Source organism: Gopherus evgoodei, chromosome 5, assembly GCF_007399415.2.
Source record: "Gopherus evgoodei ecotype Sinaloan lineage chromosome 5, rGopEvg1_v1.p, whole genome shotgun sequence".
Taxonomy (NCBI): Eukaryota; Metazoa; Chordata; order Testudines; family Testudinidae; genus Gopherus; species Gopherus evgoodei.
In genome coordinates this window covers 2160501-2177599 of record NC_044326.1, presented here as the reverse complement: position 1 = coordinate 2177599, position 17099 = coordinate 2160501, and the positions used below count along the sequence as shown (strand labels likewise).

Sequence of the window (17099 nt, the reverse complement as noted above, 5' to 3'; positions counted from 1 at the left end):
ATTCTCTATCACGGGCTCTCAACCTGCGGGATGGTGAACAGGTGTTAGGGATTTGTAACCACCCTGCCCTTCCCATGTGGTGCTAAATGGGAGCTAGCTAGATCTCAGCACTCTGGGCATGGAGGAGTGGGAGATGAGCAACAAGGTAAAATAGATCTCACTTAAAAACCTGGAAATACATCAAGGAGTCCAGTGGCACCTTAAAGGCTCACAGTTTTATTTGGGCATAAGCTTTCTTGGGTAAAACACTCACTTCTTTAGATGCAACTGAAGAAGTGTTTTTTTACCTATGAAAGCTTATGCCCAAATAAATCTGTTAGTCTTTAAGGTGCCACCAGATTCCTCTTTTTTTTTTTGTGGACATAGACTAACATGGCTGCCCCTCTGATACTTAAAAACCTGGGTGATCTTGTAACCTTCCATGTACAGAGTCTGTGGAAGTTCTCAACATGACAGGTTTGTGAGGCCAGGGCCAATGTTAGCTAAAGGTGTCCTTACAAAAAACCCTCACAAAAGGTGAAATTCCCTGGTGTGTAACACATACAAAGCATGTAATGGCTTATGTGGGACGTAAGTGATGCATTTCCCTTGCACTGGTCCTCTGTACAGGAGGAAATTTCCCCCCAAGAGGTATCTGTGATCAGCTCCAAAATTGTGATACAACAGTAAAGCTCTCAGCAGCTAAGGGAAAATGTCCTAGTCAATTTTCCTTTTCGATGGACTGATGGGGAAAGCACAAAGCTCCAGTCTCATTGGATTATATGTTCATTATTTACAGGGTGCCAAAAAAAGTATGTGGCACTGGAAAGATGTATAAGGAGTGGAGAGTGGCAAATACCCAGACAAATTTCCTAAAAATATTCCCTCAAATCATAAAGGGCACTTGGTCTGTGTTCACTCCCCTTCCGTGTCTGTTTTGCGCACGTATTCAACTGAATTTCCTGGTAAGAGAATGGCCAATGCTAAGCAAACACCAACAAAAATCAATAGACGAGAAAATTTAAACTCGAGATCATGAACGTTCATGCTAGAAACCTGGCTCTAAAACTACACTCATCCAACCAGGAAGCAGGAACAATACAACATGACTTGGAATCCAGATACCTTGGAGGCCCCCAAATACCAGAGAGAGAAACAGAAAGAAGGGACTTGCCTCTAAGATCAAGCAAAGAATTTGCTTTCTGAGGCACCTAGCGCATGGGGGTGAGGAGAGGGGAACTGTGAATTAGAGAGAGAGAGAGAGATCTGTGGGTGGGGGTCAAAGATCTAGAGATCTATGTGACCCATCAAATCTAAGCAACTCAAGCTCCAATTTTAAGTTCTGAATCATTGAGCGCTTACTGATAAGCTGCTTTCACTTGACCTGCAGCCAAAGAATTAGTCACAGAAATTACCTGGTAAACAAAAAAACAATTTGTAACATAAAAAAATTCCCAAGGTGCTAGGGGACAGTTGTGAAAGAGGCTCAGGTCGCTGAACACTGAACTCGTTATGAAGGCTGCTCCCCGGTCTCCTGTGGAGACACGGCCCCTTCCCCAGCACGTTTGCCATCTAGCATAAGCACACACAAACCAGGCCCAGTTTCTCTGCTGCTTGTGTCACACGGATGGTGGAGTCTGGGCCTAGGGCTGTGCCTTCGGCCTTTGGGAGATACCCACAGTGCAGGGGACTAAATCCTCTGATAGTGTCAGGATGTCAAAGGAGCTTCTTTACCACCTCCCATCTTCCCGCTGGCACAGAAGGGGCGGCCAGGGCCTTCTGCAGCTCCCTGGATGCCACATTGGCTCCTTTCTTAATGTAACTTGGAGCAGCCTGGGACACCGACATGGCACAGAGCCGGACTCGGGTGAGGGGAGAGCAAAGGCCACCTTTGCAGCACTCCTTGACTGACCAACTGGGCCATACTGGGTAACAGATGCTAGGGCAAGTGGGAGATGGGGTAGACACACGGATGGGGCTTGGCAGACAGAGCACGTATGGGGTAGGGAGCTGCATGCGGGTCTTTAAATATAACAATAAAAAGCATCTCTGAATCGCCTGCAGATTTACTATTATTCATTATGATGAGCCTGGAGATCAGAATTTGGTTTCATCCCCCTTTGCTCCCATCAGTTTTGGGGCTCAGCCCAGATCTCTGGCCTTTGAATGCTTTGCTTTCTCGTTCTAATTGGGCCAGGAGGGGAGGAGATTGCAAAGCCAGCAAGGGAAGGCAAAGCAAGGGAGCAGGGGCTCAGGGGGCAGCCAGGGCGAGCAGTGTGATGAGGTCAGGCATGGAGCTATGGCTGGAGGTCAGGCATGGGAATGTGGAAAGAAGAGAGGAGGGCAGGCAGGCTTGGAAGCGGAATGGGGCTGAGGCAAGCGCGGCTAGCCTAGGAATGGGGCTCTTGGGGCTGGTTATGAGGTGGCTGTGATGGGTGCAGTGAAGTTGCCATCGAGGGGGGCAGGGCTCTGTCAACGATTGTGGCAAATCTAAACTTTTCTCTCGGGGTGACTAAGGCTGTAACAAACCCCTTCCGGGGGAGCAGGTGTTACTGCCGCAGACCATGGGCCCAATTGTCTTCGGTGGGTTGGGAGGGGGACAGACAGGCAGCTCTGATGGGCCTTTTCTTATATTTGCTACCATTACCACCACTGCCATCCCGGGAAAAATGTGTCCCGACGTTTCACACTTGCTCTCTGGCCGCCCTAACCGTGGGTCCTTGACTGTCCTCTAATTTGCAAGAAACGAGCAGCCCAGGCTTTCAATAGATGGCGGCGAGTCCTTGGTTTCTGCATTAAACCCTCATTCCCCTGTCAGTTGCCATTCCCACGCAGAGCCCATCCTCATGGCCACTGTTACAAAGGGCCCCTCAGTGCACAAAACTCCACACTCCACTTACAGCACCGCAGGCTGGGATGGTGATGCTGTCTCCAGCTATGTAACGAGGGGGAGGGCCACCAGCTAACTAAACAGGATGTAACCAAGAGAGGGGGTGGAGCATAGCTCCAGCCCATAATACTCTTCTGAGTAACCCAGTTAACCCTTGGGTGACCATTTTACTACAATAGGGTGGGAGGGGTTGAGACTGGCTGACAGGTTACAGACGGGCTGGACCTGTGGAGAGGCTCTGAAAAGCCACCGGTCCAGCTGGAGCAGAAGCTGCATCAGACCCCAATGAACCAGCTCCTGAGCCGATCGCCCACGGGGAAAGAGCTTTTAGTGGTAACTCTAGCTGTCTCCAGAATCTTCTCCCTGCCCCACAGCCCTTGGATGCTGTGATGGCTCGAACCCAGTGTTTCTCGCCCTTTTTAATACCGGGGACTGGCTTGCTGCCTTCCTAAACTGTGTCAGGGAGATCTCAGGGCCCGGCGCTGGTCGCTGGGAAACACTGACCTAACACTTGAAACAGCGAGGAGGGGGAAAATACTATTATGGGGGGAAATCAAATGGAGAAATTGGCAGATCCTTTCCAGCTGCACCTGCAAAAATTCCCTACACCCGCCCCCCACTGTATGCCACACTATTTGTGTTTAGTAGATACAGTTTACAGCACACATACACAGATATAGGTAACACACACTCGTGTCTGCGTGTGAATACACATCAGAGAGGCAAGGTGGGGGAGATAATATCTTTTATTGGACCAACTTCTGTGGGTGAGAGAACTGAGGCCTTGAAGCAGAGCTCAGTGTAAGCTCCGAAGCTTGGCTTTCTCACCCACAGGAGCTGGTCCACTAATCCAGCGGCTCTCCACCTTTCCAGACGACTGTACCCCATTCAGGAAGCTGATTTGTCTTGCGTACCCCAAGTTTCACCTCCTTTCAAAATGACTGACTTACAAAATCAGACATAAAAATAACAATGTGTCTCAGCACACCCCTACTGAAAACTTGCTGATTTCTCATTTTTACCATATAATTATAAAATAAATCAATTGGAATATAAATTTTGTACTTACATGGCAGTGTATGGTATAGAGAGCAGTACAAACAAGTCATTGTCTGAAATCTTAGTTTGTACTGACTTCGCTAGTGCTTTTTCTGTAGCCAGTTGTAAAACGAGGCAAATATCTAATTGAGTTGATGTACCCCCTGGTTGAGAACCACTGCAAAGATAATACATCACCCATCTTGTCTCCCTAATATCCTGGGACTAACATAGCTACAACAACATTGCACATATATTTATATGGTATATACACATATGTATACAATATATACATATTTATATCTTAGAATTTCAGCATTGGAAGGGACCTCAGGAGGTCATCTAGTCCAAGCCCCTGCTCAAAGCAGGACCAATCCCCAGACAGGTTTTTACCCCAGTTCCCAAAGGGGGAACTCACTACCCTGGGTTTAGCAGGCCAATGCTTAAACCACTGAGCTATGTGTGTGTCTATAGAGCTATACACACAACATAATATCTTCAGTGAGGGTTCCACTTCCAGCCCACACATTTCTAGCTCTTACAGGCAAATAAACTCAGGTTCTGAGTTTGTGTGTGTGTGTGTATAAACACATGCACAAACAGACACACACTTTGTATGTGTGTTACAGTGTATGCATTATGAATAGGCAAGATATATACTGCAGCAAAGAATCCTGTGGCACCTTATAGACTAACAGGCGTATTGGAGCATGAGCTTTCCTGGGTGAATACCCACTTCATCAGATGCATCCAGCGAAGTGGGTATTCACCCACAAAAGCTCATGCTCCAATACCTCTGTTAGTCTGTAAGGTGCCACAGGATTCTTTGCTGCTTTTACAGATCCAGACTAACACGGCTCCCCCTCTGATACTAGATATACACTGTATCTTAAACATAAATGTATATTGCACCATGTCCATCTACTGCAGGACAGACCCCAGCAGAGGCAGACCTTGGGAAAATCAGGCAATGTCTCTCCTCCCTCCCCTTTCCTCACCTGTATAACTAACCTGCTGAGAGTTGATCCCTCCCTTAGGGACAGATCTAAGCCACTACCGATAGATCAGGATGTCAGGTCCCTGAGGGGGGTGTTGTAAACCGCCGAGATTCTCATGTCCAACCCGTCTACTATGTTAATGGGGTGTTTGTCTGTCGATTGTTTCTAGTGGGCTTTCTTTCGGTTGGTTGCTTGCTTTGTGAAATGCCTCTTTCCCTGATGCACCAAGCACTGCTCGGACTCGGGGAGAGGTGAGGGTGTGTCTGGGGTGGAGGCGGCAGTGCGGGTGAATGATCCCCGGCCCCTCTTTAGGTACCCCCAGTCGCTCCCCTCCCACGCGTCTATATACAAATACAGCCTGGCACTGAATTCAGCCGTCTCTCTCCCGCTAACCTCCCCCTGGCTCCAGCGCGAAGTATCGAGTCTGGCTTCCCCAGCCCACACCCCAAAAGTAGCTGTTTCTTTAACGACCCGAAATAGCGCGCGGCTCCTTTAACTGCGGACAGGGGGCCCATTGTGCGGCTGCTGGGTCCCACTCCCCATTCATGCCAGATCCGGGGGCACCTTCACAGCCCTTCCGCGAGGTGCGCACGGGACAGCTGTGTCGGGGACGGGGCTGCTGGAGGGGGGTGGCTCTCAAAGTGCCCCGCCCCCATTTCTACGTTTAAGCACATTTTCTTTAAAAACCACCAGGCACCTTCCAACCTCGCTGAAGGCGGATCGTGCTACAGAGTCCACACCACAACGGAGAACCAATGAGAGGGTTTAAACCTGCTCAGTTCCTCTCCCAGGCTAGGACCAGGCCTCCCTGTCAGATCTCAGCAACAGCTGACGACTCTTCCCTTCCAGTCCATGGGGTAGCGGAGGGAAAACCCCGCTGCTCTGAGGGACTCCCCGGCTGCACGTTGGAGGTTGCAGATCCGAGGCGTATTTCAAAAGGGCAATATTCAAATTGCGCGCGGCCTTCATAAACGAACGCGCAAAGGGTCCTTCTGTTTTGTTGGCTCTGCAGGAGCTGTTTGCCTAATCTGTGCCTTCCACACACTCTACGGACGTATGTCTAAACGCGGCCATAAATGCACCCGCGTGTTGACGTGTCTATAACGATACAGATATTAATACGCACACACCAAAATACAGCAAAACCCAGCGATGTTCTACGTACATAAACACACACTCTGGGTTCATGCAAGTGCGACTCTTTTCCCGAATCGTATTTCCTATTTTGCATCTAATGTAACGCACCTTCCCCCGCGGTTTATCGCACCCATTCTTGTAAAGAGTGCCCAGTAAAAGCGATCCCCTCAAAGGAAAGCAAAACCCTGCCTCTGTTAGCCTCGTTTATATATATATGTATTACTGGCTTGAGCTGCACTCAGAGAAAACAAAGAGACTTGTTTTCCAACACACATTTCTTCTGCAAAGCCCCAAGCCAAGCACCTTCCCAGCAGAGGTGGAGGGGACGGACGGAGAGTCTCTTTCTCAAAACGCGGCTACATTCGCGCTGCTCTTTGACCCTTCGGACATAAATCATAAGCCGCTTTAGTGCAATTTAGGAACCTCGGCAAACCGGATTAGCTCCGGCCGCTTTGTAGGGGCCGCCGAAGTGCTGCTAGCTCGGGGCTCTACATTCAGACCTGGACACGTTTGAGACCGATTCTTTTCCCGTTTCCCTTCGATTTTAGCAGCAAAACCAGCCCCTGCAAGTACCGCTTCCTACGAACAACCTGGCGCCCGCTAGTTATTTATTCGCTGGGTTTTTAAATGAGAGCTGCGAGGACTGAACATTGCAATTTTTAAAATAGGAAATGGAGAGACTCCTGTGGGGATTGGGAATTTTTTAAAAAGGGAAAAAAATAGGATCTGACGTTTTCCAGTCTGTGAGCAGCGATGCACCTTTACCTTGTTTGCAAGACAACGTGTCAGTTCCCTCAAGTCATCGCTGTGTGCTGCTGACAGCTCATCCTCACGAAAAGGGACATGGATTTATAAAGGATGGTCTCTGTGGCTGGGGGGAGGGGGGGGGCGGATCCACTGTTGTTAGGCAAACTGATCGCAGATAAATTACATTTTAAAATCCAAATGGGAAGGAAACTCAAAACCCGTTTACATGTGAGTTGCACGGACATGGGGAACATTTCCTGCACAGGACACTGTGGGAAATATCCAGAGTTAAGCTATGGACCATGTATATTTCATGCGGCGACGGATCTTCGGAGCAGGGACCTGTCTCTGATTCCCCTTCGCCGGTCTATTTTTAAAGCGAAAATCACCGTGATCCGAAAAACAGAGACAATGCGCCCTTGTCTTCAAACGGCATCAGGCCCCGGGGTTTTAAAGGGGATTTCCCTGTTCAGCAAAGCTCCTGAGATAACCACAGAAACGGTGTTCACACAATATTCCTTCCGGCGAGTGCTATGTCTTTTGTTAAGGAAATTATTATGATTTTTAAATAACGGGTGGAATAAAGTCACGGGTGGGTTTTTTTAAGTGCATTAAAATAAAGTCAAATCCTTCCAACGGACAATATGTAAAAGCTACACGGTCCAGTCCGCCACCTTTGCCCCCTTCCGCCCCAAGTTACGCGTCAAGTTATTCCTCATCTGAGAAAAATATTAACTCCACCGCTAAATTAAAGAAAGGAGCAGTTCCAGGAGCAATGGCCCATCCCATGGTATTCATGCCAGCAGAGAAATACAGAGCCTCTTCCCGCCGCCCCGCTCCAATTGCCCGGGGCTGCTGCTAGGGAACCTATCTGTATCTGAGTGTGCATGTGCCCAGGGTCGGATTGTTAAGGGACACGGTGCGTTTCTCATCAAATGTTTGGGGGATTTGAATTGGTTTTTACCTGGCCAGATTGTCTGATCAGCTGCTGCTTTGGCCTGGCGGTAGTTGGTCTCTTTCTCTTTGGGGAGAAATACCGTGCTGGCAGAAAGAGGGAGGGCGATATGGAAGGGCTGCGGGGGGGGGGGATATTTTTAAATATTATTATGCAGCTATTTCCCTACTTTATGCTTCTGCCACCATTTTGTTCCCGCAGTGGGGAAGGCGGCAAAATGGTGGAGCCCTGCCCAGCTGAAGGCTCGGGCCCCCCAGCAGAGTTGGGGTCAGGCACCTCCGGGAGAGCAGGGCTTGGCTGCGGTGCCTTTTCTCTTGCTCTGGAAGAGGGAGGCCCCAGCCTGAGTCCCCTCCGGTGCAGAAGGACCCTCGCAAGCTCCTTCCCCAGCCTAAACCCCACGCGCGGGGGACCCTGCCTGCAGGCACCCGGCCCATTGGGGCCCTGCCACCTTGGCGAGGCCAGGCCAGGGCCCCTGGTTGTGGCTTAGCGCTGGGGTGTCAATCAAGGCCAGGGAGGGAGATGGAGACACTTGCTGACCTTATGCTGACCCCAGCGGGCTCGAACCCCAGCTTCCGAGCCCGGCCTGGCCCGCAAACTCCCCCGCGCCTCCGGGTTCCCCGCCCTTCGCCCTGCCCAGCCGCCGCGGAACCCAGCTCTGCTCGCTCGGCGTCTGCAGGGCAAAGCCCGCTGCTAGGAACGCCCGGGACTACGGCCCCGGCCCTGGCCCTGGCCCCTTCCCCTGCCCTGCAGCTGCCAGGGGCGGCCCGTGTTCCAAGGAGGCTAAGGGATATAGGACCCCGCTCACCCGACCGCCATGTGCCCCTTTCGACTCTGCTGCCCCCACCCCAAGATGGGATGGCACCCAAGGACCCCTCCCCAATCACTCCCGAGTCTCCCCCCACCCGCATGAGGAAGCGGGGGGAATAACGAACCACCCTCCTGGCCTTCCCTAACAATCTGGAAGGGCTGCCTAGATGTTCACGCGTTAAACTTGAACGCCCCTCCCCCCAGGTGTTACTGATCCCCGGTTTGGGCACGGGGAAACTGAGGCACGGGATGGCAGGCACCTCATGGTTACATGATGACAGCAAAGGGAGCCGGGCTAGAACCTAGGAGCCCTGACCCAACTCCCTCTCCGTGCAGAGCTAGCGAGAGAAGCCAGAGTCCAGCCTGGGGCCGCCTACAGCCAGGCACCAAAGCAGTGACAGGCTAAAAGGCTTTGGGAAGCGGAGCACCGTCCTTCCCCCAAAGGCAGCGAGTATCTCTGCCCTCGCCCCAACAGCGAATAGTTGGGGGGAAACAGGGAAGGGCAGGACTGAGATGCCGCCCCCTCTTGCTCACCACCTCCAGCCGCTTACAGAGAAAGATTGCGAGTCACTATGTTACCCGGTAAAGTTACACAACTGTTGCCAGAGACTGTGTGTGTATATATAGCCACAGAGTGCTGCGTGTGCCTGTAATGCCTGCACACACCAACCGAAGCAGATATAGAGACAGGTCACCTATGGACACCTGCACCGCATATGTATGTACACACACGTCAGTTTGTGTATACACACGCTAACCAAACACATGGCAACATACGGCTACATATATTTAGTTACTCTGCATACATGCACTACAGACACATTTATGGCGACGTATATTTTGTTTCGGTGTATATATACACATTGGTTGCATATACGTTTGGCAATATAGGGGTATAAATACGTTCCGTTTCTTTGTATAAATGCGCTGCGTACACATTTAGCAAGTGTGGGGATGTATATTTTGTTTTTGTGTCTACATGCACTACATGCCCATTTAGCAATATCTGGCGATGTATATTCGTCCGGGTATGTGTACACTATGTACACATTTAGAAAGAGATAGCGATATATAGCTTGTTTTTAGTGTATCTGTACATTACATACACAGTTGGCAATACATGTGATATATATCTCGTTTCTGTGTATCCGCGCACGACATACACGTTTAGCAATACACGGCGAGATATACTTTGCTTCTTTGTATATATACACTAAATACATATCTGGCAATATATGGCTACATGCATATTTCGTTTCTGTGGACACAGGCGCTACGTGCACATCCAGAAAGAATTGGTTTCCGTGTGGACACGCACTACATACACGTTTGGCGATATGTGCCGGCTTCTCAGAATCCGAACTGAATGTCGTGATCATTATCACAGGCATTATTGAGGTTTATTTGTAAGCATTTTGTGTCCATTTAAATGCTCACAGTTGCGGGGAGGGGGAATTATGGGAGCGGTCAGACAATAATTATTTAATGACCAGAAATGGTGAGATTCAAAGAGTGAAAGATTTATACCCGTTAGCACACGAATTGTCAGTATCACCGGCCAACATGCAAAGCAAACAAGTTGAACTGAAAATCGAGTCAAAGTTCCCATGCAGCCTTTGTCTCACTTTGCCTGGCTGTAATTTATTATTATTACTGAGGGGAATATTTTTCCTTTGGTTTGAATGTTTGCGGTGAAAACTGGACTTTTACTGACATTTGCTGACAAAAATTCGTCCTTCCAAGCCAAATATATGGTGATATATATAGAGTTTCTGTGTATAAATACACAAACAGCAATCTATGGTGACAGATCTATATAGTCATATACAGACGTATTTTTATACTTTACTGCCTATATGATATACACAGGCACAAACACTATATATCCACAAACATATACCCCCATATTTACAAACATATCCATGTGCATCTGCTGTATATCTCACTCACAGATAGCCACACACCTCTGTGTGTTTATCCGTGTGTAGATGGACAGATTCGAAGTGTTACAGCCTGGGCGCGTGCTGTTTTTGCATAGATACGCAGTAAATATAGAGGTACAGATAATCCCAAACGGAGGTTCAGCCGGAGATACGTATAAATAAAGCCCCACACGCCTCACTGAAGGAAATCGAAAGCTGCAAACCCCGAACTTTTCGCCATGGCGGCAGCAGTTTGTGCACCATTCTTAGCCGTTCTTTTTATCGGAGCAATTTCACGCGAATGACCTGATCTAAAAGGAAAATCTGTGGCACAAGCGAATCTTGCTGATATGTTCAGGGTCTCCGCAGAACAGATGCTATTGCCAAATGGGGTCAACATTATGTCACCCCACAAGGTACAAGCCAAAGCGGAGAGAAGAATTAGAAACGTCCGAGGCCTTTTCTAACGTGATTCGCATTCGCTTTGAGTACGGAGAAACCTCAGAATCTCTCCTACTTTCGCAGACTGCTCTGGCCAAGGGGAAATGTGGCCGCGTCACTCGGATCTATCTGTCTCCATAGACCCCCTCTATCTATCTAACCCATCAACGAGCAAACACAACAAATAGGTTCGCGTGATTTCCTTTTTAAAAATAGATCCCTCTATAAAAGCCCCTATATTTCCGAAGGGAATCTTAAAATGCAAGACAGCGCAGTTCTTGGAACCTGTTTATAATTCTGCTTGGAGGGTTGACTAAAAAAAAAATCAATCTTGGAGGGGAAATAAAGAAATTCCCGAGGAGGGGAGCGGGACTGGGATATTTCTGAGGGTATACAGGGAAAGAAGAGGAGGGATGTTTCGAATTTCTTGTCTGCCCAGAATGTTTCTTTCCTCCACTGCAATGCTCCCTCCAAAGCTGTTAACCCCGCTGCCATATTAATTTAAAAACCAGGCAAACAACAAAATCGAGGCTTTCCAAAATAAATCCGGTGGCAGAGGGGGGTTTCCCTCCCTAATCGGACCCGCTATTTTCTAGCCATTACGCGATTGTTATTTTGAATAAACAGCCACACAGAGAGAGACTGAAACGTCTCTGGTGGCTGGAGGCTCAGGGTTTACACTGCTTGCCCTTCCCCCCACCCCCACCCCCGCGGAAATCTCCGGGGTCCCAAGGCAGGGCCCTCGCTGCGGGATTTCTCTGCTCGAACCCGTCGGTGCCGAGAGGCGTCTATTGAACAAACGATTGAAAGGATCCCGGGGATGGATTTATTTATTTATCTATTTATTTATTTCCCTGGAGCAAGTGCTGTTAAAAAACCCTCTTAACTCGATGATGCTTCCATGACGCTTTTCTCCTGCGACAAAGGTTTAAAACCCAAAGCAGCCCCCTGGGATCCTCCCCCCTCCCCGTGTGTTTATTTCGGGGAGAGGGGTCCCCTTCCCCCACCAGAGCCGAATGCATCACAGAGACCGACCGTTTAAACGAGAAGAGGATAAAAACGAGGGGCTGGGACAGAAAGGCTCAGGGGGGGTCCCCTCCATCCCTTTTCCGCACCCCCCTCCGCACAGCACAGCCCTCTGCCGAATACACTGCACCCAGTCTCCCAAATCTCCCAATGAAGCCCCACGGGAGCTGGGAGGGAGGAAGGCGGATGCCGGGCGGCGCAGGGGGAAGAGGCAGCTGACAAGCAGGGACCCCCCCACCCCCAGTCACCACCGTGGGCAAGGGAGGCGACTGGAAAGGGGCCGGGAGGGGCGCAGCCTCGCTCGCTCGGGCCCAGTTCGCCTGCCCTGTACCAAAGCCACACGCCGCTTTCCCCTTCCGGGCCGCCTTCGCCCTGGGGGGGCGCTGGGATGGGATGGGAGCGGAAAGGCCCCGGGGCAGGGAACGAGCCGGGTTGGGGGTATTATTGTTGGGGGGGATCGGTGCTGTTCCGGGGGGAAGGGAGCGGGGCTCGAGGCGCTCTATATGGGGCGGAGGTGGAGCTGGAATTGCCGGGGAGGGCTGGGCGGTACCGGGAAACGGTGTACAGGGGAGTAGGATGGAGTGTAGAGGATGGGGGGTACAGGGGGTGGGAATGGAAGTGGTATAGGAGTTGGAAATACAGGGGGCGATATGGGGTGCAGGGGGTGGGGGTACAGGAAATGAGATTGCAGGGAAGGGATGGGGTGCAGGGGATGGGGTACAGGAGATGAGGTTGCAGGGGATGGGGTGGAGTGCAGGGGATGGGGATACAGGAGATGAGGTTGCAAGGATGGGATGAGGTTGCAGGGGATAGGGTTGCAGGAGATGAGGTTGGGTTGCAGGGGATGGGGGTACAGGAGATGAGGTTGCAGGGGGTGGGATGGGTTACAGGGGATGCGCCCTAAGGATTGGCTGAGGGCCGGGCCGCGCTCCCCCATTACCTCGCACCAAGATCCGGCGGCAGTAATCCGCTTCTCCTCCCCCGGACTGGCTGTCGCCCTCCGGGACGCACTCCTGGGACAAGCCGGGGCTGGCCGCCGAGGTTCCCGGGACCTCCTTGAGTCCGAATCCGCCTCCAGCTCCATGCAGCGCGGTCTCCAGCTCCCCCTGGGCACCGCTCTTCCCCCGGGCGCGCTCCGGGGCTCCCGGGTCCCCCAGCAGCAGGGGGCTTCTGCCGGCCTGGGCCCCGCCATCGCTCATGCCTGTGGCCGCCGCGGAGGGATCAAACATCAAGAGACAGAGAGCGGGGCACGGGGGGGGGCTGTCCTTCTGCCCCCCCAAGACCAGGCGGGGATCAGCGCCCTGGCTCCCGCCAGCGGCAGCCCCGGGGTGCAGCTAAGGAGCCCTCGCCCAGGGCGAACACCATGGTCCGGAAGACCCAGCGAGGTCCAATCCTCCCCGGTTCCCTCCTAGCTCTCGCTCTACTCCCGGAGCCTTTCCCCCCGGGCTGCGGGGCAGGCTCGATTCATTTAAACAGCCTCTTCCCGCACCCCCCTTCTGCTCCCCCCCTCCGGGGGAAAAAAAAAACCCAAGACCAAATTTCAGTGGAGAAGTCAGGAAATGCCGGTGTCCGCCGGGCGCCTGGGGCAGAGGTGGGCGGGGGGGAAAGGAGTTAAAAACTTTGACAGCCCTGGTCCTTTCTCACGTACCGCCCCCCTCCGGCCCCAGCACCCCTCTTCCTGCAGACTTCAAGAGCGAAGCCGCGAACCGCTCCTCCCGTGTCTCTCTCTGATGAGCAAAAACCGAGGAGCGAGCCAATGTCTCGCCAAGCCCTGCCTGCCAGCCAGCCGGGCCGGCCTTCCGCAGCTGATTCGCGTGCCCAGAGATCGCGCCTGCTTTGGGAATGTGGGTGGATTTGGGGGAGGGAGTGAGGGGGGCTTAATTAAAATAGTCCGGGATATTTTTCAGACGCCCCCTCCTTTTCTCCATCTCTCATCCCCTGCCGATAAAGACACGAATAACCCAATCATCAGCGGTAATCGAAGGACGGAGGAAGCTCCCTTCTACCTGCGGCTCGCAGCAGCGCGACCGAGCCCCCCTGCTCTCCCCGGGGAAGCAGGAGAGTGAGCCGGGCGAGGGATGGGAGAAAGAAGCAGTTTGAAATTGACTGTTTGCCACACACGTAATTTCCTGCCGCAGCCTCCTTGCTATTGATTGGCAAACAAAGAGTCCCTGTGCTTTGGCCCCCTCGGCAGGCAAACCCCCTTGGGCTCCTTTCCCAGGGAGCTGGGCAGGGCCGGGCTATAAAAGCCCAGGGTGCACTGGGCATTGTCAGGGTGTTATTTTGGGAGGAAGAGCGGGAGAGGAACAAAAGGCCACGGGCTGGTCAGTCACTTAACTGGGTCCTTCGCGGGCCGCTAGCCCGGGTTGCAGGCAGGCGCCCAGTGCAGGGGGAGGCGGACAGAGCCTTGGCGAGCCTGGGCTCCCAGATTGCTGAACGAGCAGCAAACAAATTAACACACACACTGCTGTAGGCGGAGGCTTGGCGTGGGCTGCTTTGGAAAACAGACCCAGCTCTGTAGTTTTATAAGCACAATTTGTTTTAAAAAAGGTACGTGATCAGGGTATTCTTGTTTGTTTGATTGATTGGCTTTTGCATATAGACTATTATAGAATTGCCCCCTCCCCCGGACAGAGTATCCTCTCCCCCCATCTCTGATCCAAGCGGGCAATTGTTTGCCCCTCTCCTCAGGGGAGTATTTTTGGTAAATGTTTGTGATTGTTGTGATTGAGCCTGTCTGGTGTGGACACGCCAGAGTGATTCCTGGAGTTGTCAATTCCCCTCTTCAGCTCTGGATAGGGCCATGTTCTCTTCTCCTTAGAGTTCGTGTCTCCATTTGGGGGGGGGGGCTACCCAGGCCTGTATTATTGAACGTAGGTGTGGAGGCGATTAGCCTCCGGAGCCCGGCAGTTAGGAAAACACACAGAAGGGTTTTTTTATTTGCAATCACAGGTGTTCATTGCCGAGACACAATGGCTTTCTGCCGCTGCCCCGACGGAAGTTCCGCCCTGGGTCTATCCCTGGGTCACCCCCGTTTATACTCTAGCGAGTTCCTAACAGTGCTGGGGGCGGATGGCAGAAAGGGGCAGCATACCGCAGCCCAGCTAAGATCTTCGTTCATCAAAGCGCTCAATGTTCCCCAGCCTCCCTTCATTTTCTGTACGGACCCACTGGTTTCTCCGAAATCTCCCAGCAACTCGTATAAACGACCCAGTAATTCAGAAAGGGGCACCTGCAATTAACCGCCAGATCTTGACTAGTTCTGATCCGGTGCCTGATTGATTCTTGTCACCCTGCGATAGTTTGGAAACTTTGCCATAACGTACTTTTGATGGTTCCAAAATGTTCATTGATTCAACCATTTCGCTTCCTTCTCGCTCACTGATACTTGGGTTGCACAGCACCCTAGTCCTACAGTTTATATAGACCACAGAAAAAAGAAAGTGGAAATTATTTCAGACAATGACCAGGTTTTACTCGAAACAAAACCGAATACCCAAGATGCATCGTCTGCACCACACCATGCGGCACATTTCTGCAGCTTGACGCAAAGCAAATCAGTTCCCAAATCTTGACCGTACAACTTCCCCTAAACTGCCTATTTCCCCCCTTTGAGGTCAGGTTAGATTGGTGCAAATCTGGAATAATCTCGTTGATTGACATCGCTATAACGGATCGCAGAATCCGTTTTATAACTGGGTTCCTAAGGATGTTTCTTTCCATTGTTCGTTACAGCCGGTTCAGAGTCTTATTAAAAGTAAAGGTGTGGGTGTTTTACATGATTTTATTGAGTTATTTTGTAAAGAAACAGCTGTGCTTATTGGTATGTTAAGATCGTGCAAAATACACTGGAAAATCAGAAGTAAGTTTTTCTTTTAACTCACCTTCCTTGGGTTTTTTTTCCTTTTCTTTCTTTACATCGTCAAGTCAACTTTAAATACAAGACGCAGAACTGCGCAATTTAATTTGGGAAAGCCTCAAAACCGAAGGGATGTCGGTTACAATTCCTCTGGATAAAACAAACAAACCTGCTTTTAATCCCATTGGCAACTGACCGACAGCGCTTCTCTCGCAAGCCCCAAGCTAGGATCCGTTGGGAGGTTTGCGATGAAATGCACCCGCCTTTCTTTGAAACTTCACAGGCGGCGTCTTCTGCTTAACTAATATCAACACCACAATTTGGGACGCAAAAGAATAATCTGGCTGATTTGGCTATTTTTTGAGGGGCGGGCGGTGTGTATGATGGGGTGGACATGGACTTGACTGGAATACAGATAGAGCTATCATTTAAATCCGAGCTGTATGATTTCCCACCTTAAATCCCGGGGTAGATTTCTTGTGGGAATCACCCGGGTAAATAAGATCCTCTGATGTTAAATATATAGATATAGAGATAGATGTGCGCCTATATGGATTCTGTGCGTGGGAAAATGAGGCCTTAGCATGTGAGAACTAGGGACTGTGGTTAGTTTTCCACTTGAGTTCTGCCGGGAAATCTCCTGCAGGATCAGGCCCCGGATGGTGCACATTTATTGAAAAAATAATCAGTGTTCCCCAACTCCCAACCAGCTCCGACAAAAACCATCTACCGACTCTGGAAGATCCAGTTCCGGTCCCTGCTCCTACCCGCGTCCCTTCGGGGCGCTTCCCTCCCGTGTCCGTGCTGAGGTTCTTCTATACAGCCAGCCAACCCCAGGGGTGGGACGCAGAATAAAGTGAAGGGGGGGGCTGGGCCCTTACTGGAGGTCTGCTGGGGAAAGGATGTTTCCTAGGACGAGGTTCTCAGCCCAGGATGCAGAGCCTGAAGCCTATCGCCACCACCTCCACCTTTCTCCCTTGCGGGCCCAGCTGCTAGTTCGGAGGCAGTTTGGCATGGTGCGGGGCTGGTTTCTTTCAGGTCATAACAGAATGACAGCAACAAAAGAATAATTGGTACCAAACTCCCCCCGCCCCCTTCTGCATAGGAGTCTCTGTCTGCAGATAGTCGCTGCGACCGGGAACCAGTCAGGTTTCGGGTGGAACAGTGGTTCCCAGACTGGAGTTCATGAAATGTTACGGGGGATCTCTGGAAAACAATTCCCTAATGGCGGGACAGAGCCGCACCTAGGGATCCCCGGCCGCTCTGGCTGGAGCCCCTGGACTTCCACGAGCTGAGCCGA

The 17099-nt window shown here is 51.2% G+C and overlaps 1 protein-coding gene across 1 annotated transcript in view; it reads right to left on the bottom strand.

Moving 5' to 3' along the window:
* Nucleotides 1-13169, bottom strand: part of VAX2 (ventral anterior homeobox 2) — a 52145-nt gene extending 38976 nt beyond the window's left edge. The window contains exon 1 of the mRNA XM_030563377.1: nt 12881-13169. Coding sequence (XP_030419237.1) covers nt 12881-13169 — 289 coding nt within the window. The remainder of the gene's footprint in view (nt 1-12880) is intronic.
* Between the last annotated feature and the right edge of the window lie 3930 nt (nt 13170-17099).